This window comes from Carassius carassius, chromosome 19, assembly GCF_963082965.1.
Source record: "Carassius carassius chromosome 19, fCarCar2.1, whole genome shotgun sequence".
NCBI classification, from domain to species: Eukaryota; Metazoa; Chordata; class Actinopteri; order Cypriniformes; family Cyprinidae; genus Carassius; species Carassius carassius.
The window spans coordinates 3,981,078-4,008,436 of NC_081773.1; the positions used below are offsets into that span (position 1 = coordinate 3,981,078).

At 36.7% G+C, this 27,359-nt stretch overlaps 1 protein-coding gene across 4 annotated transcripts in view; it reads right to left on the reverse strand.

The window, feature by feature from the left end:
- Window positions 1-212: 212 nt before the first annotated feature.
- The window catches only part of LOC132094897 (dedicator of cytokinesis protein 9-like), a 95,778-nt gene continuing 68,631 nt past the window's right edge, over window positions 213-27,359 (reverse strand). For 3 of the 4 annotated variants that reach the window (XM_059499554.1, XM_059499553.1, XM_059499555.1), the window contains exons 26-53: window positions 27,219-27,341; window positions 26,533-26,604; window positions 26,270-26,416; window positions 25,424-25,507; window positions 25,179-25,290; window positions 22,226-22,404; window positions 22,018-22,131; window positions 20,992-21,106; window positions 20,683-20,807; window positions 17,801-17,915; window positions 17,646-17,712; window positions 17,512-17,559; window positions 16,766-16,902; window positions 13,324-13,439; window positions 13,080-13,217; window positions 12,015-12,197; window positions 11,757-11,870; window positions 9,806-10,021; window positions 9,668-9,725; window positions 8,297-8,403; window positions 6,885-7,007; window positions 6,590-6,703; window positions 5,332-5,478; window positions 4,830-5,040; window positions 4,222-4,412; window positions 4,043-4,143; window positions 2,124-2,262; window positions 213-1,095 (exon numbers count right to left, since the gene is read on the reverse strand). In XM_059499554.1, coding sequence (XP_059355537.1) covers window positions 970-1,095; window positions 2,124-2,262; window positions 4,043-4,143; window positions 4,222-4,412; window positions 4,830-5,040; window positions 5,332-5,478; window positions 6,590-6,703; window positions 6,885-7,007; window positions 8,297-8,403; window positions 9,668-9,725; window positions 9,806-10,021; window positions 11,757-11,870; window positions 12,015-12,197; window positions 13,080-13,217; window positions 13,324-13,439; window positions 16,766-16,902; window positions 17,512-17,559; window positions 17,646-17,712; window positions 17,801-17,915; window positions 20,683-20,807; window positions 20,992-21,106; window positions 22,018-22,131; window positions 22,226-22,404; window positions 25,179-25,290; window positions 25,424-25,507; window positions 26,270-26,416; window positions 26,533-26,604; window positions 27,219-27,341 — 3,522 coding nt within the window. In that variant the 3' untranslated portion in view covers window positions 213-969. Of the gene's footprint in view, window positions 1,096-2,123; window positions 2,263-4,042; window positions 4,144-4,221; window positions 4,413-4,829; window positions 5,041-5,331; window positions 5,479-6,589; window positions 6,704-6,884; window positions 7,008-8,296; window positions 8,404-9,667; window positions 9,726-9,805; window positions 10,022-11,756; window positions 11,871-12,014; window positions 12,198-13,079; window positions 13,218-13,323; window positions 13,440-16,765; window positions 16,903-17,511; window positions 17,560-17,645; window positions 17,713-17,800; window positions 17,916-20,331; window positions 20,482-20,682; window positions 20,808-20,991; window positions 21,107-22,017; window positions 22,132-22,225; window positions 22,405-25,178; window positions 25,291-25,423; window positions 25,508-26,269; window positions 26,417-26,532; window positions 26,605-27,218; window positions 27,342-27,359 lie in introns of all 4 variants that reach the window. The other variant, XM_059499552.1, reaches the window with a different exon arrangement.

Consider the following 27,359-nt stretch of genomic DNA (forward strand, 5'->3'; position numbering starts at 1 on the left):
GGACAAAAAAACAAGAGAAAAAAATAAAACCAGAAATAAAATGTGACAACACAAAAACGAGACAAAACAAAGAACAGAATTGAAAAGAAAACAAACAAAACAACCAAAAGACAAAACAACACTGAAAAGACAAGATAAAACACAATAAAATTATGTTAAATAATTATTATTTTTTTAATAATAATAATATAAAAAAGAGTGTTTAAAGTCAATTTAAAGAGTGTTTGAGATTTTATTTAAAGCATTAGGGACAATACCAGTTTAAATACAGCAGAGTAGAGACTGTTAAATACAGATTAAAACACATTATCACATTCAGATGCCCCACAGTATAAAAATATTTGATAACTGATAATATAATGCTGAACATTAGCATTTGTGTCTACACAAGCCCCGCCGCCGCACCTCCAGTGTATCACGTGCAGTGAAAGCGCTGACCTCATCACACGGATGCCACGCCCACTCAATGTGCCTCTGCTTCACAAACACACTCGAGGACACATGGCTCACACAAGACCGCTTTGAACACGTCTGATGCGGACGCATCGTCAGGCGCCTCTCAGACAGCGAGCCAGAAAAACAAGCAGACTTCAGTCTGAGCTTGAACAAGTAATACGAATAAAACAACACAGAATGATGCAGAGGGTGCACATATTTATAAATCTGTAAAAGCCGTTGCAGTCAGAGTCACAGTTTGGGTGTTAGCACACGTTGAATGCAGTGCTTACATGAATTTGGCTGAATGAGACCCATTCTCCCTCTCTTCACGACGGCTGTTAATAAAACTGGCAAAATGGCCAAAATAAAATAGTTTTTGTTGAAGTCTCCACAGGAAACGGTAGGTGATATCCCCAAACAGATCCCCTCCTGAGAACCTTCCCTCAGCTCTCCTCCACTTCCCCTTCATGACGTCTGGGAGGAGTGTGAAATGAAAGGTGAAAGGTCATGAGGTCACTGCAGGGGTCAGGTTCACACCACTGAGGAGGAGTTCGGCAGGCCCTGGACAGAGGCGGCAGTGGGTGTCCCGCTGATGGCATTGAAGATGTGCAGCGAATCTGGAAGAGGACTGCGCATCCCATCATCCACTGGACTGATCTGTGGAGATGGAGGAGGAAAGAGAGAGAGGAAGAACAAGAATGATCAGAAATAAACAGTGCTTTGCATTTACCAAAACAAGACACAAAAACAAGACAAAAAAACCCATTAATTTTATTTAAAAAATACTGTAAATAAAATTAGACAAGACAATAATATCATTAGACAATATAGTCTTACATGATTCATTTCTAAGGATGCATGTGCGGTTTGTTACGACCACATTATTTATAATTTGTATAAAGTTAAATTTTGTTGTTATTGTTTTTCTATTTCGTTCCTTTGTTTCTCTAGTATTTTGGCCTAACAACATCTGGCAAATGTACCACCAATGGTCCCAATTTGGGGTATATTTACATTCATAAATGTACACTGTCCCTTTTTTTGTGAACTAAATAAACAAATAAACAATGAAAATCCTCTCTATATTATTCGCTAAATTTTGAAGCCAAAAACGCATCAGGTAACAGTAGCTATAATGAAATTACATCAAACAGACATCATTTTAGTTGCACTTTCGTGATTTCACAATATGAAATGGGAGCTTTCATATAATTCAGTTTCCAAAGGTATGTATATAAAGGTTTTAAGAATGTTTCAGTTATAAGAAATAATTTACCATTCAGTTTGATCAGGAGAGCAAAAGAGGAAAAGAAAATGGAGAGATTAAAAAACACTATGAAAAGACATTATACATAAGTAAGAGAAATATTAAAGGGATAAAATCAAATATTTCATCATTTATTTACTGTCAAGTTGTTCCAAACCTGAGCTTCTTTCTTCTGTTCAACACTAAAGAAAATGTTTGGAAAAATGTTGGTAATCAAACAGTTGCCACAGTTTCCATGGAATATAAAAATAATACTATGGAAGTGGATGGCTGCCGTCAACTGTTTGGTTACCAACATTCCTCAAAATATCTTCTTTTGTGTTTAACAGAAGAAAGACCGTCATACAGGTTTGGAACAACATGAGAGTGAGTAATGATGACATGATGTCTTTCAGGTCAGTGTGTATGTGTGTCTTACAGGCTCATGCATGATGGCAGACAGCTCTTTAATGAGATCTCTGTAGCTGGCCTTCATCTCATCATGATACTCCTGCTGGTCTTCTTTAATCAGACGCTCATTAACACCTAAACCAAGACCACACGCCTCCACAAACTGCCTGCAAAACACCACACAAACACGCACAACTGAAGATTTCAAATTAAATACCCATCAATGTGTGAGCACACATACATTGTTTCAGCATTCAGCATTTTTATACAGCTAAGCCGTTGTGAAGTTTAACTGTAGCTCAGTGTGAGCTCATTATTACATATCACATATAAGAGTCTGTAAGACTTAAAAAAAAAAAAAATGTAAACCAAAATTCAGCAAAAACAGTAACACTTAGAAATTCTGGAAACTGTGACATTTTATCAGGATTCTATGATAAATAGAAAGCATTTATGAATGGGGGGAAATATGATTATGAAATAAATGTTTTTCTCAAATACTCGTTGGACAGAATTAACATCACCCTTTGATTCAATACTTTTTGAAACCTCCATTTGCCAGTTTAACAGGTCTAAATTTTCTCTAATGCCTGATGAGGTTAGATAACACCTGACAAGAGATCAGTGACCATTCCTTCATCCAGAATCACTCCAGACCCTTTAGATTCCCATCTCCATGCTGGTGCTTCTCCTCTTCAGTTCACTCCTCTTATTTTATATAGGGTTCAGGTCAGAGGACTGGAATGACTGTAACAGAAGCTTGGTTTTGAGCTCAGTGACCCATTTCTGTTTTGTTTTCGAGGTTTGTGTTTGGATTATTGTACGGTTGGATGATTCAAACATGGTCCATTATAAGATTTCTAACAGAGTCAGTCACTAACTGATTTTTTTATCTGTTGGTATTTGATATAATCCATGATGCCATGTATCTAAACAAGATGTCCAGGACCTCCAGCAGAAATATAGGTGCACAACATCAAAAATATGTATATTGCTAGTATATCTAATTGTACACATGGTGTACATTTTATCTCTGTGTTCACCAAACCCATCTTGAGTGTTTGCTGCTATAAACCTCATTTTTTAGTTTCATCTGTCCATAGAAGCCAGTCCCATTTGAAGTTCTGTCGTGTCTGATAACTGAATATGCTTTAGTTTGTTTTTGGATGAGCTAGGAGAAACTTTTCTTGTAACCCTCCCAAACAACATGTGGATATGTAGGTGCTGTTTGACAATTTTTTTAGTCAAGACTCGACTATTTTCTGCAATTCTCCAGCTGTGATCCTTGGAGAGTCTTTAGCCACTCAAACTCTCCTTCTCACCGTGCATTAGGACGATATAGACACACGTCCTCTTACAGGCGGTTTCATAACATTTTAAGTTGATTGGGAATTCTTAATTATTGCCCTGATGGTGGAAATGGGAATTTTCACTGCTCTAGCTCTTTTCTTAAAGCCCCTTTACTAATTAGTGAAGCTCAATTATCTTTTGCTGCACATCAGAAATATATTCTTTGGTTTTTCTCATTTTGATGGGTGATTAAGGGAATTTGGGCTTTGTTTTCCCTCCTCTTTATATTTCTGTGAAACAGGAGGCCATGGGTGGATAATTTCATGTTTATAATCGCGCTGGAGTGCTCAAAATTGTGAATATGAATGGGAATATACTTCAGAGATATTTTAATCATAAGAATTTCTAGGGGTGCCAATAATTGTGTCCAACGAGTATTTGAGAAAAACCATTTTAAATTCTTATTATCCAATGAAAGGATATATTTTTGTGAATTTTTTAAGTAAAAGATCAAAAGGATTAACAATGCAGATGAATTTTCACAGCCTGCTTTGATCATATTTACCAAGGGTGCCAATATTTTTGGCCATGACTATATATATATATGATACTATTATTAGATGAAAGAATGCTCAGAAAATGAAGTGTCTGTTTTACCGGAAAACTTCCTTCAGCAGTTTGACTTTGTTGTCTGGGTATTTCTTAGTGCTGGCGTCATCCAGGAAAGCCCTGGCATAAGCAAGAGGCCCGGCATTTACCTGAAGAGAGAGTGAAAGACAGGTTTAAAGATGTCACATGGCATTATGTGGTGTGTTTGTGTGTGTGTGTGTGTGTACCTGCACGCTGATGCTGCCCTGTAGTTTGAGCTGCAGCTGGATCATGTCCACATCACTGCAGGAACACAGCTGTCTGATTTCCAGCACTTTCTTACTCATCTCATCAATGGCCACCTCAATGGGGTTCAAATCCACATAGTGCTGATACATCACCGCGATCCGCTTCTTCACGTACGGGAAACAGTGTGTGGCTGACACATGAAGAGAAAGAAGGGAAGATTTACATATGAAGTGTAACCAAGAATAAGGTTAGAAATATTAGGACAAGCCTAAATTATAAATGGTTAAACCCTCAACAAGTGATTCTTATATCTCTCTTATATTTGAGCTTTGTTTAAACACCAGCTGTACTCGCTTTGTACGTCAACTCAAACGACTTCACAAGATGCTTTTAAACGGTCCTGAAAGATTTGACACAGAGGCTGTCTGGATCTGCTCTGTGAAGATAAGGCCTGTACTTTGTGATTGGGAGGATCAAATTAACAGCACAGATGGGGAAATAAGCCATCAGATTCAGCTGACACTCAAGATTTGTTATCACAGGAATCTCTGGAAGTGTATCTTTTGTTTCTATGGCCAGTATGCAGTGTGTAAGTGTGTGTACTCACTGGTGAGGATGGTTCTGCGTTTGCACTGTTCCTCTACGCCGCCTTGTTTTTTGCCTGAAACGGTGAAGGGCATCTCAAAGACGAATCGACGGATGTTGTGACTCCTCTCAAAGTCGGTTTTTCTCTCCAGCAGCTCCTTCTCCTCCAGGAATGGTGTGACATGAGTCACTTGGATGTAGGCATATTTAGAGTCCAGATCCTTTGGATTAATCTGCACCAAACAGTAACACAGCTTTGGCTTAAAGGCAGTTATAGTTGTAGTGCTAGTTAAACTACACTGTTCAACGCAATCTTAAAATCTTCTAGAAAAAGCCACACTGCAGGTATATGCCACATATGATATGCTGCATGCAATTTCAGGTTTACCCACCCCAAAAACTCGACACTTTTGACAGATCAGTCAATCTCTCCCTGTCTAATAAAGTGGGCGTTTCATGACCAGAATAAGTTGCAATGTGAATCAGAATCGGTCAAAAGTCTGGTTATGCAAAACACTTCGTACCTTGCCAGAATCCTGGATCATTTTGACATTCTCAGCTCCAAACTTGTCTGAATAGAGTTTAAGGAGTCTTTGAGAGATCTCCGACAGTGGGGTGAATTTGGGCTCCTTATATATGTATTCTTTACCGTCTTCATCCTCGAAGAACCCCTAAAACAACAAGCAAATCTGAATCAATCAGAAGAATGCATTGAGAATGCTCCTGGATCAAAGTCAAGCTATTTGCCTACTACTTTTTGAGTTAGTCACAGGACACAATTATTTTCAACAGAAATACTGGGAAGTATAAAAACTGTAGAGAGTTGATGACAAATCCTAAATAGTAAACAGGGATTACGATGACTTCCACAACACACCACACACGTAGTAGAACTGATGTTGAGTTTACCTCGTTCATCTCAGAGTCATTACACTGGTACTGCTATACACAAACCACCACCGCGACAGAAACAACTCGTCAATGACAAACACACCTCAGTTGTTCAACTAAGCACCCATTTTCACTACGGTTAAGATATTATAATCATCTACTTTGTACTTGTGCTTTAGTATTCTAGTCACGCATTAATATAAGTGCAATTTAAATCATGACAAAAGATTATTTAAACAATGTACTTTAAAGTGAAACTTTGATACTGCAAAGTGCACTTTTTATTAAAGTCTACTTAAAAGGTAAGAATCAGTCATGAAAGTGACTTTCTTTAAGTGCACTGAAGTGGCCTTTCAGTTCATTAATAGTATACATCATCAGCATCATTATACATCATTAATTCTTATTTCGCAAGGCTTATATATTCATATGCTGTAAATTTCAAACTAAAAATCTTGATGCTGATCAAAAAAGGTTCACGGGCATGTTATGTGTTACCAACCAAATGCAAACACACCCTAACAGATTTAAGAAAATCAGTGCAGCAGGAGATGCATGTACACACACCAAGAGACAGCAATGTGACTAAACTCAACGTTTCTGTCAGCAGGGCAATACTTTTCTTTTATTCGACCAGATTGTATTGTTTATACACTGGAGGCTTCAAAATCCCATAAATGATTTTAAAACACGATAAAACATGAGCATAGAAATCCAGTAGTTCATGTTAGGCCACAGAAAGATCAAGTCAAACACAATAGACTTACCGCTGCCTTCAGACAGTGAACCAGCAGAAACATGAATCATATGACAGACAAATAAAGACACAATAAAGAGTCATTATAGAGCTCTTCCTGATAAAGAATGATGAGGGAAGCTGATGAGACTCACCTGACCGAAGAACGCTACTCTGAAATACGTTCCCAGCAAGCGCTTGCCCGTGTGCATGACCTCTGTGACCTTACTGTAGGCACGGTGCAGGATGTCATAGAGGTGAGCCAGTCTCTGCCAAAAAACACCAACAACACGGTTTACTAAACACATCGGCTCCGATTTCAAGGGGAGTTTCAAATTCTGTACTGATGTGTGTAAAACTTTGGATAAACTTAAGTCTTCTTAGACATTCAACACACATTCCTTTTTATTCCACCGTGTGTGTGTGTGTGTGTGTGTGTTACTGCTGTACCTCAAAATCTCTGCGTTTCTCATAAATGGGAATGATGAGTTTGTAGATGCCAGAGATGAGCTCATAACGCTCTGCTTTCCATAAACCATCAGCACATTCTTCCAAAAGCTCCATCAGGACGTCCTAAGACGCACAAAGACAAACACAAACTTAAACATTTAAAACCTTACAATGGAGATTTGTCTCATATATATAAAGATATTTTTGCATACAGTGAATATAAAAGTATTTAGTCTCACTTAAGCCTTAGTGACTATCTCTGTAACAAATGCAAATTTAATCTGTGCTCAAATTGTGACTGAATTCACTTTTCTTCATTTCTGCTCAGTGAATCACATTTTCTTCAGGGCAGTCTAGTTTTAGTATCACTGAAGTACTATTTTTTTTTTTAAACATTTTCCATTTTTGTATTAAAATTTTCATTTTTTATTCATTTTAATTGTTAATAATTTCCCCAAAATTTTTGATTTAGTTTAAGTCATTTTAGTACATCAAGTTAAACCAAACTAAAATGAGAAACGTCGCTTTGGAAACTAGCTAAAATAATATATATATATAATTTTTTTTTTTATTTTTTATGGAAGACCGTTTCTGCCACTGAGTAAAAAAATCTAAAAGTTAATCTTAACTTTTTATAAACTCGCAATTTTAAGAAAAAAAAAAGGTCAGAATTGAGAGAAAAAAAGTCAGAATTGCTAGTTTTTATATAGAGTTTATATCTCGCAATTCTGACTTTATAACTTGCAATTTTGAGTTTATATCACGCAATTATGAGAAAAAATGTCAGATTTGTGACTTTTTATCTCGCAATTATGAGAAGAAAAAAAAGTCAGAATTGTGAGATACACAGTCACAGTAACCTTTTTTTTTTTTTTTTTTTTTTTTAGTGGCGGAAACGGGCTTCCATCTTCCATATTTAATAAATTTCAGTTCTTTTATTTATAGGTAAGGAAATGTTTATTTATGGTTTTGGTTAACTACAATTTGCCTGCTTCAGAGCGCTGAAGGCTGTTGATTGATCTTATTATTGTTTTATCTCAGAGTCAAAGTGCAGGATGATGCTTGAGTATCAGTCACAGTGGAGATAAGCTCACTGATAACCACCATCAGTTACATGGACATTAGTTTATTGCTTCCCTCTTCTACTGTACTAATATTGTACTAAATCAACACTGACACTCTATAATGCTGCATCTTAACTTGCTATGATGTGACAATAATGCAAATGACATTTTTAATTTATTTCTAAAATTCAGTCTTGACCTTGCTTCTCCTGAATCCCGCTTCTGATACCAGCTACTGTAGAAGGTGGCCATGTCGTGTGAATCTGCTTTTTGCTGAGGATCATGACTACTTGTTTCTCCTCTGATTTGAACGAATGGTTTGTTGGCCTTTCAGACAGATATATTCACCTCATTAAAGTGAACATCCTGCATCCCCACATCTTCCATCATGGACGCTTCCTCGTCGATGTTTGGTGTGACCACTCTGAATGCAGTACAGCCCTGTTTAAACGTGCCTACACAAACACACACACAACCATTACCATTCATGTTTGGAGAGAGAGTTTTCCTGAAGCAATGCCATTTTAAAAACAGACATATGAAAACAGATGTGTAATAATGGCTGGTAGAAAAGATGAAAGATAATTGTTTGGAGTGAATTCTGTCAGGAAATGTTTTAATTCTTAGAACTGCAGCAAAACGTGAGTAAGATACTGAGTGATAACTTCTATCATCAGGGACTTTATCAGACATGGGGAAGAGAGAGATATGAGTGAGAAAACAAAAGTGACTGATAGTGAAACCTTCCACATATTACTGTGTAATCATTAAGAGTAATTACTTCAACAAATGAGACATGTGTCCTTGGTAGTTAAGAATTAAAACTAACTCAAGCATTTTGACCAATTATAGACCAGACATAGGATTTTCAAAAGTAAATATCATAAAAATGAATTACAAATTCAATTTACAATAGTGTACCCTTTTCATATGTATAATGTGTTTAATTCATATTCAAATTGTAGTGTTATGTATATTAATGATTAAATACTGTAGATAATATTTTGCAAACTTTGCTTTTCTATTTCACTCTAAAATACCGTGACATGTTTTTGGACTTTTTCTACAACATAGGAACAATAAACAAAATATCTCTCTCCCTCTCTCTCTATATATATACTTTTTCACGTAGGGCAGCATATATATATATATATATATATATATATATATATATATATATATATATATATATATATATATATATATATATATATATATATATATATATATATATATATATATATATATATCTTAGTCTTCAGTGTCACATGATCTTCAGAAATCATTCTCATATACTGATCAGGATTTTTTAATGAACATAACATTTTAATGGATAAAATATCTTACTGGACCCAAACTTTTGAAGTCTAGTGTATACATTTAACCCAGTTACTAAAGTAAACAAGTATTTTTAAGTGATTTATGTGAAATAATATACTGGTATATAATTTATTTATATTATACATTTTAGTTTTGATTTTAATATTTATATAATGTTTATTGAAAGCATGCTTTGATTTCTAAATATTTTATTTCAGAGATGCTTTCAAGGCTTACAACTCTTTATTGACAAATGTTTAATATCCCAAAGGGAAAATACTTCTAGTATTCTCCAGTAGGTCACTGTTGTTCTCTTAATTGTTCCCTTCTCAACTCCACAACTAAAGTTGACCAACCCTAGACTATGATAGCATATGTGTGTGTGTGTGTGTGTCTAACCTTTCCTCCTCAAGTACTCGGCCACCAGCGCTGCTACATGCACATAACACATGACTGCCTGAAGAGAACCAAACCAGAGAACATAAGCTTCACAGTTAAACACATGAAGATGTGTGTGTGTGACTGTGTGTGATGTACCTCAGAGAGGTCTCCGTTCTTCACGTGGATACGAGCCATGCTGTCCAGCCACGTCTTGCGGAGTTCAGGAGTGCTGGCGTAAGATTTGGCCAGACTGTACTGCAGGTCCACCAGCATCTCAGGGTCTCTCTCGTGCTCCTTCATCTGAGCCGTGGCCATCAGAACCGTGCGGATCTTCTTGGTCAAGTCTTTCACCTCGGATGGGAATGCTGTGTTCTGTGGGAGAAGGAAGGATAACTCTTCTATAATACCGTATATTATATTTATTATAAAAAAAAAATAATAATATATATATACAGGTCCTTCTCAAAAAATTAGCATATTGTGATAAAGTTCATTATTTTCCATAATGTAATGATAGAAATTAAACTTTCATATATTTTAGATTAATTGCACACCAACTGAAATATTTCAGGTCTTTTATTGTTTTAATACTGATGATTTTGGCATACAGCTCATGAAAACCCAAAATTCCTATCTCAAAAAATTAGCATATCATGAAAAGGTTCTCTAAACAAGCTATTAACCTAATCATCTGAATCAACTAATTAACTCTAAACACCTGCAAAAGATTCCTGAGGCTTTTAAAAACTCCCAGCCTGGTTCATTACTCAAAACCGAAATCATGGGTAAGACTGCCGACCAGAAGGCCATCATTGACACCCTCAAGCAAGAGGGTAAGACACAGAAAGAAATTTCTGAACGAACAGGCTGTTCCCAGAGTGCTGTATCAAGGCACCTCAGTGGGAAGTCTGTGGGAAAGAAAAAGTGTGGCAAAAAACGCTGCACAACGAGAAGAGGTGACCGGACCCTGAGGAAGATTGTGGAGAAGGACCGATTCCAGACCTTGGGGGACCTGCGAAAGCAGTGGACTGAGTCTGGAGTAGAAACATCCAGAGCCACTGTGCACAGGCGTGTGCAGGAAATGGGGCACAGGTGCCGCATTCCCCAGGTCAAGCCCCTTTTGAACCAGAAACAGCGGCAGAAGTGCCTGACCTGGGCCACAGAGAAGCAGCACTGGACTTTTGGACAAATTTTGCATGTCATTCGGAAATCAAGGTGCCAGAGTCTGGAGGAAGACTGGGGAGAAGGAAATGCCAAAATGCCTGAAGTCAGTGATGGTCTGGGGTGCCATGTCAGCTGCTGGTGTTGGTCCACTGTGTTTTATCAAGGGCAGGGTCAATGCAGTTAGCTATCAGGAGATTTTGGAGCACTTCATGCTTCCATCTGCTGAAAAGCTTTATGGAGATGAAGATTTCGTTTTTCAGCACGACCTGGAACCTGCTCACAGTGCCAAAACCACTGGTAAATGGTTTACTGACCATGGTATTACTGTGCTCAATTGGCCTGCCAACTCTCCTGACCTGAACCCCATAGAGAATCTGTGGGATATTGTGAAGAGAAAGTTGAGAGACGCAAGACCCAACACTCTGGATGAGCTTAAGGCCGCTATCGAAGCATCCTGGGCCTCCATAACACCTCAGCAGTGCCACAGGCTGATTGCCTCCATGCCACACCGCATTGAAGCAGTCATTTCTGCAAAAGGATTCCCGACCAAGTATTGAGTGCATAACTGAACATAATTATTTGAAGGTTGCCTTTTTTTGTATTAAAAACACTTTTCTTTTATTGGTCGGATGAAATATGCTAATTTTTTGAGACAGGCATTTTGGGTTTTCATGAGCTGTATCCCAAAATCATCAGTATTAAAACAATAAAAGACCTGAAATATTTCAGTTGGTGTGCAATGAATCTAAAATATATGAAAGTTTAATTTTTATCATTACATTATGGAAAATAATGAACTTTATCACAATATGCTAATTTTTTGAGAAGGACCTGTATATATATATATATTTTAAGGATCATCTTGGATAACTGACCATTTGTACAAGAGAGCTCATAAGTGACAAGAAACATTTTCGTGTGAGTGTATTTAAAATGAACTAACTTTGATAGTCTTGTCACTGTTGGCACAGTTGTTGATGATTGACAGCGACTGCTGGAATCTCGTCCCTCCTATTCCGATGACATCAGCGATCAGCTGACTGACGCCAATCACCACCTGAGGAATCACAGCATGACATCGTTATGACATCATCACGTGCTGTCACCATCGAATCTGGAAAGACTGGATGAAATAATCCAGACATGATATTCAAACATTCTGTGACTTCAGCGTCATACGATAAATGTGCCATTTTTGCACCTGCAGGTGCGTGCGGATGAAAGATTTGCGTCCGGTGTAGTCGAAGTTGCTCTTCATCAGGAAGTAGAGCAGATGAGCTGCGTCGCTGCGGATGGAGCTCAGTTTGGAGTTACAGCACTTCAGGATCTCGTAGCAGAAAAACGCACACATGTCCGCACGGCCCTCGAAAAACGTACATGGAAACTGGACACATCCATGAAAGAAACCAGGAAAACAACAGTGTGAACATCATTTTCATGATTTGGAATGACATGAGGCTAAGTAAATAAGAGCCCTATGAAACGTATATTTTTTTTATTTTTTACAAATTTAATTTATATTATTTCCCCCAAAATTGGTTTATTTTTGCCAAATTCTGTAACTTCGGATTCGGATTAAATCAGATAAAAAAGGACGACTAATAAATTGAATTTATAAAACTTTAACAATTGATAATTTGTTAACATTTGACATTTGAAATTAAAATTTTCTATATTTTAATTTACTTGGATTTTTTTATTTAATACACATTTATTATCAACAATGGTGGTATTTAAATGAAAACATAAAACATTAAGAATTTAATAAAAAAAAATTTTTTGGAAACTTTTCAAATATTATCAAATGAAAACTCAATTCATTTGATTTTTTCTCAAACAAAGTGCGGGAACAACAGTAGTTTACTGTAAAAAAATTTTTTTTAATTAAAACACTGAAATATTCCTTTTTTGAAGGTTTTAATAATTTCATTATAAATATTAATGCGTAATATTGTATAGTAGTACAATATTATTGTACTGCAACACTCACTTACACAAAGACATGTAAAGATGCAGACTCCAGATTTAAATATTAGTCTTTCACATTTTAATTCTCACAGACACTAGTACATATTGCAATTTGATAAACTGTACAACCCTACTTTTGATTTATTCTGTGACATGCAATTTATGACTGGATTCTATCTGTATTTTCCAAGCCACAAAATAATAGGTCCCTAGTAAATGATGACAGATTTTTCATTTTTGGATGGACTCTCCCTTTAGTAGCCACTGATTTATGTGCTTATTCTATTGTCACACTCACCTTGTAGATAAAAGTGCGAAGAGAAGTGAAGACCTGTTTGAGAGCCGTCTCTGATTGGTTGATTTGTAGGAAGCAGAGGTGAACCTGAAAGACTTTCTTCATGAGGGGATTGTGGCCGTGATCCAAACTCAGCTGAGTCTGAGAGCAAACACACATATAAACACACACACTAACGCGAACAAACACCACTCATGATTGTAGGTGATTGTGATGATGTTGATTATGATGATGGTTGATTTCTGACCTTAAAGCTCGTGATGAAGATGCTCAGTGTGTCCAGAACTGTTAGACAAACTTCTGTGGCAATATTTCCTTGCAACAGAGACTGATTCAACACATCAGCATCTGAATGACTGTAATCTACAAACACACACACACACACACACACACACACACACACACACACACACACACACACACACACACACGCACGTGAAAGGGTCATATAACAGCTGATCTGAGAGCTGCTCAATGTGCTGTGGGGTCAGAATAATAGTAAATGAGTAAAACAAAGAACTGTGAATGAAAGTAAACAAATGAGAATGTTTATGGCTGTCAACAGATTTAATGCTGTTAAAATTTGAATTTATTGAGATTTCCCTATAAATTCCATTAAATGCGTCTTAAAGAAATGATTAGAGACGAGTTTGCTTCTTCATCAGAATATATAAACTTTCCCCACTGCATACAAACAGGCTCGGGTAACCCCACCTCTCAAAAAAAAAAACTACATTAAACACTTCACAGATAGCTACTGTACAGACCTGTCTCTCTCCTTCCTTTCATAGCAAAAACACTCAGATGAGTTGTTTTTAACCAGGTTTCATTATTTCTTCCTCAGAACTACCAACTGGATCCTAACCAGTCTGGTTTCTGGCCATTCAACGGAAGCCCTGCGGATTGCAAAAGCTGATTCCAAATCATCAGTTCTTATTCTGCTGGATCTTTCTGCTGCTTTTGACACTCTCAATCATCAGATCCTCCTGTCTGCCCTCTCATCACTGGGCATCACAGGGATTTCACTTCGCTGGTTTCAATCCTACCTCACTGGTAGATCTTTCAGGGTGGCCTGGGGAGGGGTGGTATCCAAAGCACATCAGCTGGTAACTGGGGTTCCTCAGGGATCAGTTCTTGGACCCCTCCTCTTCTCCATATACACGACACCACTGGGTCCCATCATACAGGCACATGGATTCTCCTACCATCACTATGCTGATGACACACAGCTCTCTCTCATTTCAACCAGATGATCCAAAGGTAGCTGCACGGATCTCAGGCTGCCTGGTGGACATCTCGGCATGGATGAAAGAATATCACTTACAGCTCAACATGGCAAAGACTGAACTTCTTGTCTTCCCTGCTACTCCAACTGTACAGCATCATTTCAACATCCAATAAGGTTTATCAACAATTACCTCATCAAGTTAGGTCAGAAATCTTGCTGTAACCTTTGATGACCAGCTGACCTTCAAAGACCACATTGCAAAGACTGCTCGATATTTCAGGTTTGCATTGCACAACATCAGAAAGATCAGGTTCTTTCGGAGAACGCTGTACATCTTCTTGTCCAGGCCCTTGTCATTTCTAGGCTGGGCTACTGTAATGCTCTTCTGGATGGACTTCCATCAAGCACAATCAAACCTGTACAAATGATTCAGAATTCAGCAGCACAACTGGTCTTCAACGATCCCAAAAGAGCTCATGCTATACCTCTCTTTATCTCCTTGCACAGGCTGCAGGTTGCAGCTCGCATCAAGTCTAAGACATTAATGCTTGCATATAGAACAGTTACAGACTCAGCACCACTCTACTTCCACTCACTATTATGAATCTACCTCCCCTCCAGAAGTCTGAGATCCGCTAGTGAGCGACGCCTCGTGGTAACATTACAAAGAGACACAAAATCACTTTCCAGAACATTGTCATTCACCGTTCCTGGCTGGTGGAAGGATATTCCCACCCGATCCGGAATGCTGATTCCATAACCATTTTCAAGCGACAGCTGAAAACGAATCTATTTCGTCACAATTTGACTTCATCCTTAAAAAAATAAAATAACAATAACTTTGTTTTATCTTTTCTTTATGTTTCCCTGTCTAGCTTGTACTTATTTAACAATGCTTGAAAATTGGTATTTACAAGCATTTCCTGTCTATTTGCCTCTTTAGGATGAATCACTTGATGTATTCTCCAATTGTAAGTCACTTTGGATAAAAGCGTCTGCTAAATAAATAACTGTCAAATGTAAATGTAGCATTACATCACTTGCTCACCAATAGATGGTCTGCAGTGAATAGGTGCCATCAGTATGAAAGTTCAAACAGTTGATAAAAACATCACAATAATCCACAAGTAATCCACAGCACTCCAGTCCATCACTTAATATCCTGAGTAGGGATGGGACGATAACCGGTTTTATCGATAACCGTGATAAAATGTGCTGAAGGTTAGTAATATCGTTTAAAAATGAATTATCATTAAAACCGTGTTTGATTATCGCGGTTTTAATAACTCGCTATTAAATCATGTCCAGCCAGCAACAGTCTGACGCAAGCGCAGCGCACAATGTTTTTTTTCGAGAAGGAATGGCGAAAGTCAGTGACTTTTCTATGCTTCTACACTTTTCATTGTAAGGAAGGAAATGCCACAGAATTTAATCTTTCTTTAAATTAAGTGCATAGAGTTGCTTGTTTTATTAGTTGTTTGTTGATTATTACATATAAAACTTGCTGAAATGTTTTCAGTGTGAGCATCAACTATTTTTGAACACTTTCTTCTCGTTTCAACAAAACCGTGATAATATTGATAATCGTGATAATTTTAGTCACTATAATCGTGATATTAAATTTTCATACCATCCCATCCCTAATCCTGAGAAGTGAAAAGTTGTGTGTTTGTAAGAAACAAATCCATCATTAATATGTACTGTATAAGTAAGTTTAAACTATTGCTTGTGGCTAAAATACTTTTTCCATAACACTGCTTTTTCTGGAAAAGTTGTCTCATCTCGTCTAATCTATGTGAATGTGCTCAGATTAAGCAGTGTCTAGAAAGAAAATAGCTCTTAACAAATATGACAATGGATTTTAATGTGATAAAACAACGGGCATTAAGTGTTTCACTAGAGCAAGTGGATGGATGGATGCATATTATAGCCAGAAAAATACCCTACCTTGAAGTCGTGGCCTAATGGTTAGAGAGTCGGACTCCCAATCGAAAGGTTGTGAGTTCGAGTCCCAGGCCGGCAGGAATTGTGGTTGGGGGGAGTGCATGTACAGTTCTCTCTCCACCTTCAATACCACGACTTAGGTGCCCTTGAGCAAGGCATCGAACCCCCAACTGCTCCCCGGGCGCCGCTTTATTACAACACTTTTTGATTCACTAGATGTAAATTGATGAACTGGAGTGGTGTGGATTATTGTGATGTTTTTATCAGCTGTTTGGACTCCAAATCTGTTCAGATGAAGCAACAAACTCATCTACATCTTGGATGGCCTGAGTCTGAATACATTTTTGGCAAATTTTAATTCATTTTCTCTTAAAAAACTATTTTATTTGATCTCATAAATTAATTCCAATTCTTTCAACATTAAATATTAAATTAGAAGGAAGCTTTCATTTCTTGTTTTTTATTCCAAGACTTGAGAGAGCTGCAGATGTATGAGCTGGATCTGTGTGTGTCTCACTGTGGTTGTAGGTGTAGGAGTTGTCCAGGCTGTTGAGCTGCTGCAGTCTCATATGTAGAGCTCCTGTCCTGCTGCGGGACACAGGAAGAGTCTGAGAGCGGCGCTCGTGAACCACGGGCCCTGATCCCTCCAGAGTCCTGATGACAGAGTCAAATGTAACAGGATCTTCAGAAGCTTCTGTTATGAGCTCATTAAACTCTCACTGACATAAAATAAATCTTCTGTTATTATTAGTGGCTGTCTGACATGAGTTTGTTATTAACTGCTATTGGTATCTATAAAACATGTTGGCCAATAGTAGAAACATATATTTAGTAGTGCTTAACTCACCAGTTTCTGAACACATTTCTGGTTACTTTATTTCTACATTATTTATTTAACATTACACACATTACACATTGTTATTTACAACAGGGTTTCACATGAACTTGATATAAACAAACATTGAAAAACTCTTGTTAGAGCATTTATTAATCTTAGTTAATCTTCAACATTCACAAAAACATGATTAAAATCAAAAGTATCTGTTAATATTATTTAATGGACCTGAGCTAAAATTAATGCAACATTAATAAACATTAATGCAAAGATTATTAAACACTAAAGCAGATATATTACTCATTTAAATTGAGTTTTTTTAGGACCTCATTGTAAAGTGCTACCTATATTTCTATATATTATTCATGACATGTTTATATTCTACTATGTGCAAAATTAATAAATGTTGTTTGTAAAAAGAAAATTACCTTGCAATGTGTCTCTTTCCCATGTATCTGAACTGATGAAGACACATTCTGAAATCAGATGAGAAGGGAATGATGAGGCAGGAGGGTGTGTGTGTGTGTGTTGTGGAGGTGCAGGTGTGAAGTGCAGCACTTACTCTAGCAGACTGAAGAAGTTCATCAGGTCTGTGGGTGAAGCTTTATTCCAGTAGTTGAACAGAGCATCTAACGCGCAGCAAATGCATCGGTCAAACAACAGACAACTACAATGAAGCAGGTTAATATAATCTCATTTGTGTGTGTGTGTGTGTACCTTCAGACATGCTCTTTAGCATGTGCAGGAAGCACATTAATATGTTCTTCACTTCAGATTGGTCCAGTTTATCACAGCGGAGCAAAGAGCTGCCCAGAACCCCAGCGACATGACCCTGAGACAGAGAAACAAGATCAGACATTCACAGACCACAAAAACATTGACACTTCTGGACACTTAAGTCACACTTGTCTGGAGATCTTGCAATATACTAAAATAATATAACAATGTCAGTGTTCTCCTGTATTATTTTTGTACTATTTATATTTTCTAATATTCTGAATTAGCTTTTAGTTTATATTTTCAGTTTTTATTGTCACTTTAATAAGTTTGATATGTGATTTTTAAATGTTTTATTTTTTTATTTTAGGTAACATTTTTCAGTTACAGTAACTTCAGCACTCCCACTTGAATTTTTTACATTTCATTTTATTTTCATTAAATTATTTCATTTTCAAGTTTTTAAATTGAATTAAAATTTAGTTTAATTTTCATGCAATATATAATATTTAATTTCAGTTATATTTTAACCCATTTTAAAAAAAAATATATATATATACTATTACTTTTAAATTCAATTATATCTACGGAAGTGTTGCTTAAGTGTCCAAAGACTTTTTGGGGCAACTGTAAATACACACTCAGGCAATTATAAGCACTCATACACACATGCACATTTATTAACACACACATCCACCTCAAATCACAAGCACACTTTGATAAATGTCATGTTTGTAATGCACTGCACACACTCAAAACGGCCATTCATAGCTCTTTCCCTAAAGGATGTCACACAGGGAGGAGCGCAGCTCTACACACACACACACACACACACACACTGGCCTACACTAAGATGCTAATGTATCTACCATAGCACAGCACTGGCCAGAATATTTCCCATGTTCCCCTGCCAGCAGATCCTCACTGAGACAGCAGGGTGTGGAAACTATGAAACCCACAAAATACTGCGTCTGATTATTCACTTAATATATTATGTGGTTACACAGATGGAGACTGAAGGACTGTTTTTGTACTAATTGAAATGCAACAAAAGGAAAGAATATCAAAGAGAGATCATTCAGTGCACCGCAACATTCCTGCAGTCAACAGATTTACTGACTCAGCTGTGGATTTAGGCACAAGATCTGTCTACAAAATACAGACATGTTGCTGACAGAAATGTCTGCTCTCCACTGGAGGATATCTTAAAGAGGCCAGATGACAGAGTTCCCAAAAACCTGCACATATTTGAATTATTACACACACACATTTATGATGCAGGACACAATGACACACTGAATAAAAGAGAGGTTCATTACTAAACGAACAAACCATCAAGTTTATATGCTTTAGTAAAGGTCTGATTTATTTCGTCACACTGAAATGCTTAAATCAAGACAACAACACAAGATCATTCAGCTTCAGTTCTGTGAGTTTATGGCACTGAACATAATTTGGCTTTGTTATCGTCATTCAGTGTTCACAGTTTTACAATGTTGTGGTATCATTTTAAGAAAATGTATGTTCCTGATTATTATCTATGTGTTTGATTATTAGATCAGGTTTATTTTGAGTGATTAACAAGCATTAATGTAAATGAAGGACGGGGTCAGATGGGGTTGCTATAAACCAGTAAAGCTAACTGATTACATGCATTTCCGTGAATGTTGTATACAAACTAATTTCACAAACTACATACATTTTCAGTGACATCATAAACTCACAGATGTGAAGCTGAATGATCTGAATTTGAATATAAACTGATCACTGATGAATCATGTAGCAGTTTGGTGCCATTAGTGAATTTTAGAGGCGTGTTTTCTTTCTGTGTGTGTTAATGTTCCTGTCCACAAATGCATGTATGAAAACAAAAACCAAAAAAAAACAGTCTTATTATTCTGAGGGCAGCTATGTCCATTTGAGCAGGAGTTTTAAAGCTAGGTGTGAGTGAAATATATTAAGGTTATAAAACAGGCATGCAAAACTAATTTAATTTTTCTTTTTTTAATCTAAATTATTTTTTATACAAACACAAAATTTTTTATATAATTTACATATAATAATTTAAGCCTTTTATAATAATTTAAGTCTTAAAGGTACAGCTGAAAAAAAACACCTGACTTCTGTTGAAGATAAATGAAGATATGTTGAAAAAATTTTTTCATAATATGGAAGTAAATAGCTACTGACGCAACTGCTTGATTAAAGAAATCCTCCAAAATATCTTATTTTATGTTCAACAGAAGAATGAAACTCATACAAGCTTGGAACTACTCGAGGATGAGTAAATGATGATTTTGGGGTGAACTATCCCTTGTACAACTAACCTTCAGGGAAAACAAAAGGCAACATGACCCCTTTAAGACAGTCAATCTTTATCTTCTAACTAAGGGAACAGAAGCTCAGTAAAGCCACACGCACACACATAAACACCAGACTGGGACCATGTAAGGTAAGAGGTCAGAGGTGAGTGGTAATAGCAGGGCTGCAGGGCAGGGGTCAGGGGTCAGAGGTCAGCGCTGATGTAATACTTGTGTAGGGTGTGTGTGTTGCTCAGACGGTGTAGACAGCAGAGAGAAGTCCATGGTCTGGCGTTTGAGACGTGCAGAAAAAGACGTCTCATCTGAGTCAGTAAAGAAACGCAGCACGGTGGCAGAGTGACGGCGAGTGAAACGCTCCTGCTGAACACCACGACAGCAGGAGACACACAACCACAGGTTAGCACGCGCACGCACACACACACACACACACACACACACTACTGGGACAAACATAAAACCTTACACACGCACACACACTGCAGCACATAAACTTAAAACATGATAACAGTGCATCAATAAATAATTAACACAAAAATGACAATCAGGTCATGTGAGCAGTACCTTGTCTAGGGGGTGTGGCTTGTCAATGCTGCGCTCTGATAGGCCGTTCCCAGAGTCTGTGCTGATAAGAGAGCTGCGTGAGTCAGTGTGCCGTACAGAGCTCATGGTCGGAGTGTGAGGAGAGACTGACAAACGCAAAACACATTAACACACTGGACACAATCACTCTCAAACGATATTTCTCATAGAACAATAATTGGAACAGAATTATTTGAACCCTGTAAAGCCATAGGAAATAACAGTCAAAAGGCATTTCAATGGGGACAAACAAAGAGCTCGTTTCTGTAAAACTGTCAGATAGTGTCTCACCTGTTCCTGAAATCACTCCAAACAGCTCTTTATGCAGGCTGCCGTCCACTGGACTGGCCATATTTTTTGTAGGTGTCATGACATGATCATCGCGGCCATTCTGAAACAATACAGACTGAAGTTGGTTTAAAGAGCAACCTGTTAACCACTATATTCTGGTGACTCAATTTGTATTTTACCATACATTTTGTTAGCATGTTAGTATGTTCATGTCTTTTTTACTTTGAGAACTACATTGTTTTCTGATAAAAATAATTCAAGCAATCTGATACTGATATTCATTTTTGATACATATGATATTGATGCATCTCAAAATGTATCATTTAATGTTCACCTTTATTCAATGGATTTGTGAAGTTTGGGGACAGTAAAATTGTTTTATATTTATTTTTAAAGTCTCTCACCAAGGGTGCATTTATTTGTATGGTATAGGTATCATAAAATATTATTAATATCTAAAATAACAGTTTTCTATTTCAATATTATTTTAAAATGTCATTTATTCCTGTGATGCGAAGCTGAATTTCATCATTACTAGAGTCTTCAGTTGCCCATCGTCCTTCAGAAATCATGCTGACTTACTCCTTAAGAAATATTTCTATTTAATATAAGTTATTATCAATGGTTTCAGTGGAGTATTCTTAATAACAAAGAATCAAAGCAAAATCTAAACGAATTAAGACCCTTTAAATATGAATTAATTCAAACGTCAAATCAGGACAAATTTCCAGTTCTAATAAAAATAGAAATGGCATCCAGTAGATGAAATGCTCTGACACTGTATGACTTTTCATAAAATGAAAGACAATGGTGTCCTAAGCAACACTGAACCTTACTGACTTTCATTGTATGGACAAAAATACAGACATTTAAAAAAATATATAAATCTTTTTTGACATTCTATAGAAAAACTAAACCAGTTTTGGAATGACATGAGTCTAAGTCAATTATGACTGAATTGTCATTTTCTGTAAACTGTCCCGTTAAACCTGCAATCTGCAAGTGAACACTAGGTGTCAGTCTTACAATGTTGGTCTGGTTGGTGACAGGCAGCACATCTTTGATGTTGAGCCGGTGGACGTTTTCCAGCAGCAGACTGAACAGAGGCAGGTAAAGCGTAGCCAAGCGAGCCTGCTGAGCCTGAAAAACACACAAAACACACACTTTATATTTAATATTTTCAAAGCCGTGTTCTTAGCACACGTGCTCATAACACACTATGGTGCTTGTTCACCTTGGAGGAGTAGCGGTCGTCAAAGGCGTGTTTGATCATCAGGTTCTTCAGCACCTGTACAGCGATCTGACGGATGTCTCTGAACTCCTGCACCGCTCCGCCCACCTCCCTCAGCAACAGCCCCACCAGGAAGTGATTCTTACAGAAATCATCAGTTAAAGAGTAGTCCAGCTGAAGATCTGACAGAGACACAGAGAGAAGGATGCGAGTTCAGAACCGAAAATACATTCCTGAACTATAGGAATGGAAACAACAGGCATTATCATTATAGAAACAGGCATTATATCGGAATAGTCTTCTGTCATGATTTAGAACAACAGGAGGACTCCGGTCCAAGTCCGTGAAGCCTTTTGACATAATGAAATAAATAAATGCAAAACGCTAATTTCTGATAGAATCACATTTATATCAAGCACATCAGTGCAGTGAAGAGAGAAGAGAGTGGCCCACACACAGATTAAACATTCAGTGAGTAAATAACAATTAGGAACGTTGACTTTTTTTTTAAGTCTTAAATTGTACAAGAAACTTAATTATGATTTCTGGAGGTCTTAATGAGAAAGAAAGGCAAGAATTGTGATTAAACTTCAAAAGGCTTCAAAATCTGCTGCGCTGCTTTTTGCTGCTTTATTTCTGCTGTTCCTAATGCTCCACCTGCTGGCTGAAAATAAATGTGCATTTACAATCAGCCTGTCTGCTGTTTTTGTTCAGACCACTGTGGAAATCAACCTATGTTTTTATGCAGCAAACTCGTAGAGTTGTAAATGTGAACTGGTGAATCGACAAGAAGATTGTGCATTATAAAAAGGTAAGCAATTAAGACAGTAAAATGTATTTATATTATTTAAGTCATATAATGATTGATAATAATTGTTTCAATTAATATCATTATTAATACTTTTGACTTTTCAGTTTTCAAGTTTACATAATTTTTTATAAAACTTTGTTTTTGAAAAAACCTGTATCTCTAAATCATGCTTTTAATTTACAGTCATTTTTATTTGTGCAGGTCTTAAAAGGTCATTAAAAGTCTTAAATTGAAACTTAAATATACTGCCGATATCAAGGTCTGGAAAAAAACCATCAATTCATGTTTTAAAATAGCATATAGAATTGTCTTGACCTCGGCTGGTGAGGAAGGTTTATTACTGGACCTCAAGCAATTTTAGTTGAAGACCCCTGATTTAGAGCATGTGCACAAAAAATAAACATCAAAGAAATTGTTTTTCACACTTGCATGACTACGTTTAAAGGTGCCATGTGCAAAAATTGAGGTAAAAATATCCAAAAAATGACCTACACACATCAAAAGAATGAGAAGAAATAAGGGCGATGATGTCATTAAAAAAATGTCAAGTTATAGTGCTGCAAAGATATCAACCTTAATTAGTATTAGCATTAATTGCCCCGGCCCGACAGGTGTCGTAATACCAGTTTCGGCCATGGGAGGCGGTATGCGGGCAACATAACCACCAGCCAACCTGCAATACACGAATAACTCGCACGGCTTGTGGGCGTAATCTAACCTGATGTCAATCGTGTGGAAAGTACAGCCCACTACATTTCAGTTCAGGGAAGAGAGTGGAAGGATGACTTAAGCCCTTGGCTAGAGACCACCACCCGCTACAGGGAAACAACCGCGCTCGGAAACACAAATCAAATCCGATAAGAAAAGGAGCCGAACCAGAGTAAACATCGGCACTGCTTTCAATCGCTGGAGACAACTGATGGACCTGAAAGAAATGAGGTTCGACACCAAACTTGCAACATTTCTTTTGGATTGGTAAGTTAGATGCTGTTAGCATTTCGCTAGAAGTTTGTTTTATATGTTTGTGTATTTTTTTTTCGGGAAGTTATAACATAGAAATGTATCAAAGGCTGTTCGATAAACGTGCTAATGTTAGCGATGGCTAACCGTAGCTGCGTTTGATAATTAGCTAGCTATAACTTACCCATTTTTTTATATCATAACTAACCTGCTCTGTCTAGTCTGTTGGTCTCCGTGTCCTCTTTGCTTCGTGGTTTTTCTGTACGTGAGAAAATTGATGTGTGGCGTGAAAGCGTGTGAAAAGAGTCAATTGCGTGTGTCTCACGGTGAATGCTTGAGAGTTGCCAGCTCTGGTTATGTTGGTTGGCGCTAGCTTGGTCAACATCAGCAGTCTGATGTTGACCAATGATGTTGACAGAATGCTGCCTGTCAAATTAATTTAATTCAAATAATGTGTATATACAACTCAAAATGTAATATGAACAAAACGAATAGGAACATATTCACTGGTAAAGGTGAAGGGGAGTAGCTTGAAGATGTCATGTTTCAAAATCACTTGACATCACCAGGGGCGGAGTATAGAGACTATGCCGTTTCTCGTTTGTTACTCTAGAGTAGACCAATTCACTTTATTGAGGCATACTGCCCCCATCTGGTATGGAATGTGGAGTATGACTTGATTTTTTGCCAGACATGACAGATGGCACCTTTAAGTGTTTTAACGTAATGTGACTAAATTTCAGTCTTGGAAAATGCAGTCGAAGTATAGACTACTTTTCGTAAACTTTATTAATTATTATAAATATTTTATAAAAGACCAGTGGTTCTCAACCTTTCTGACTCAAAAGGTCACAAATAAAAAATACAATTTAAGATTTTATTAATTTGCATTACAATTCCAGGTCTAGAAATCAGACAATATGTGATAAACTGTCTAGTCTAATTTAATATTATATATCGCATATTCATGGTTTTCAAGACGTAACGAAAAAAACGAAAATAAGAAATCTTGATTTGTATTTGGTTTTGCTTATTTTAATGCTCCTTCTGTTTTATTTGAAATCATTTAGGTAATAAAGTATACTAATTATGTTATGTTAAAAACTTGTATCAGCCTTCGATATAGTCCCAATCAATATTCAATAAGGTCTGCTCTATCTGCTTTTGTCTTTAATGACTGATTACCTTGAAAGCGCTGGATTCGGCCCTTTCCGAACGGCATGGGCAGATTGAGAGGAACGTAGTGCTCGTGATTACAGACCACCTTTAGAAACTCAAACTTAAACTCATACAGCGTCTGAGTGAGGAAGAAACAGATAGACAGCCATCAGACTGAATCATGGGAAATTATAGAAGATGGAATATATATATTTGAAAAAAGAATTTCATGTATGGGTGTAAATGGAAATATAAGAGCAGAAGTATATTACTTTTGCGTCTCCGGGCATGAAGCAGTTGATATAGTTGTTGATCTGCTTGAAGACAAACCCTCTGTCCATGAAGGTAAAACAGCGCTGGTGAAAACAAACAATGGCTGAGTTTACTGAATGATTCAAGACACCTGATAGTCTTTTTTGTCTTTAAACCAGTGTTATTACTTATGACTATAACAACATAAATTAATACCAATTTAAATTTTTAATTAAATAATAATATTAATTTTGTTGAACTACTGTACAAATAAAATCAAACCAAAAGGAATATTGTACTTGATTTCTAACTTCTTTAACCAAAGTAAAAAATGATGCCATAATCTATTCAAAATACAATTATTTTATACTAAGTATACTTAAAATCAATTTACATATTTATAGACATATCACTTTAATTATGCATTTCTTTATTGCACAATGCACATTTCTTAATATTAAGTCTAAATTGTGTTTTAATATCAATATTAATAAGGATTGCATGTTCTCTGTATAATATCAGTCTTTAAATGCAATATATTTAAAGTGTACCAGAAGTATACTTGCAATAGTTCCACTTTAGCACAATCAAATATACTTCAGCATAACTTTAGTTGGACTTCAGCACTACTTCTGCACAATTAAAGTGCATTAAGTAGAAAACTAGTTGTTCTAATTTAGCAGACTTTAAGCATACCATTTTATTATACCAAAAGAACAAATTCAGGGTATTTTTATTAAACATAAATATCTTAATGTGTTTCTAATATACTATATATAAATGTATTTCAAATACATTTTAGTATTTTAGTTTTCAATAGGGAAGATTTGATGCTTGATGTCTTCCAGACCAGCAGCTCGGCTCACCTTGATGAAGACAGCAAGGCTGTGATTGGCGTTTCGTGTCGCCTCCAGGTAGTCTTTGTATTTCTGTGTGATATGAGGCATCAGCATTGTCACTAAGGTCTCCACGGAGTGATAGAATGAAGCTGAGAAACGCTGGTTCCTAGACACCTGAAGGACACGGCAGGGGTCAAATCACGGGTTTAGCTCACAACTGCCATGAAAATAACATCCGTTTTTTGTTTTTTGTGTGAAAAAGAGCATGCTGTGACGTTGCCCATCCTCACCTTGGCCTTGCCCGTCTCAATCAGGTACTGAGCCATAGACTTGACTAAAACCTCAAAGAAATACCAGGAGTACTAGAGGAGAAAGAGAATATATCAAGAGCTCGTTTACAAAAACAGATAGTCAGTTTGACTCAGTTATTATTCATTTTCATATATATATTTTTTTTTTAAATTGTGCAATCCAAAGTAATATCAATCAAACTGCAGTTGGTTTGTTTCAATTAAGTCATAATTACAAAAAAATAAAAAATAATACAGGTAACTTACAAAATTAAAGTTAATTAAAAGTATGTTTTTAATATATTATTTTTTATTTTTAGAGCAAAAGCAGATATATATTTCAATATAAAACCTGTACTTTCATAAACTCAAAAGGCAGCTAGAAGTACTTAGCTATTAAACAAAGAGTACCACTTGTAGTATAGTTCACAGTATAGTCGTAATAAGAAGAAAAACTGAGATGTAAAATTGCCACAGCTACACTTTAAGCACACTTAAAAGTATACTTTTCTGAACTAAAAGTGGGCCGATTTATACCTAGAAAGTTTTGAAATAGTACACTTAAAAAAATACTAGTAGTAAACTGATTTTAGTATACTTAATACATGATGTAAACCTAAAAATATAGTTGAACTTAGTCTACTCCTTTATTGTGAGGGATGTTGAATCTGATTGGCTGGTTGTACCTTCAACAGTTTGTTGCTGGTGAGGAAGTCAGTGGAGGGTTTCAGGATGGTGGTCATGGCTTTGGCCAGTTCGTCGTGGACTGTTTTACCATTGGTTAAATTAGTTTCAGCCTTCAAGACGTACTACTCAAAAACACAAGA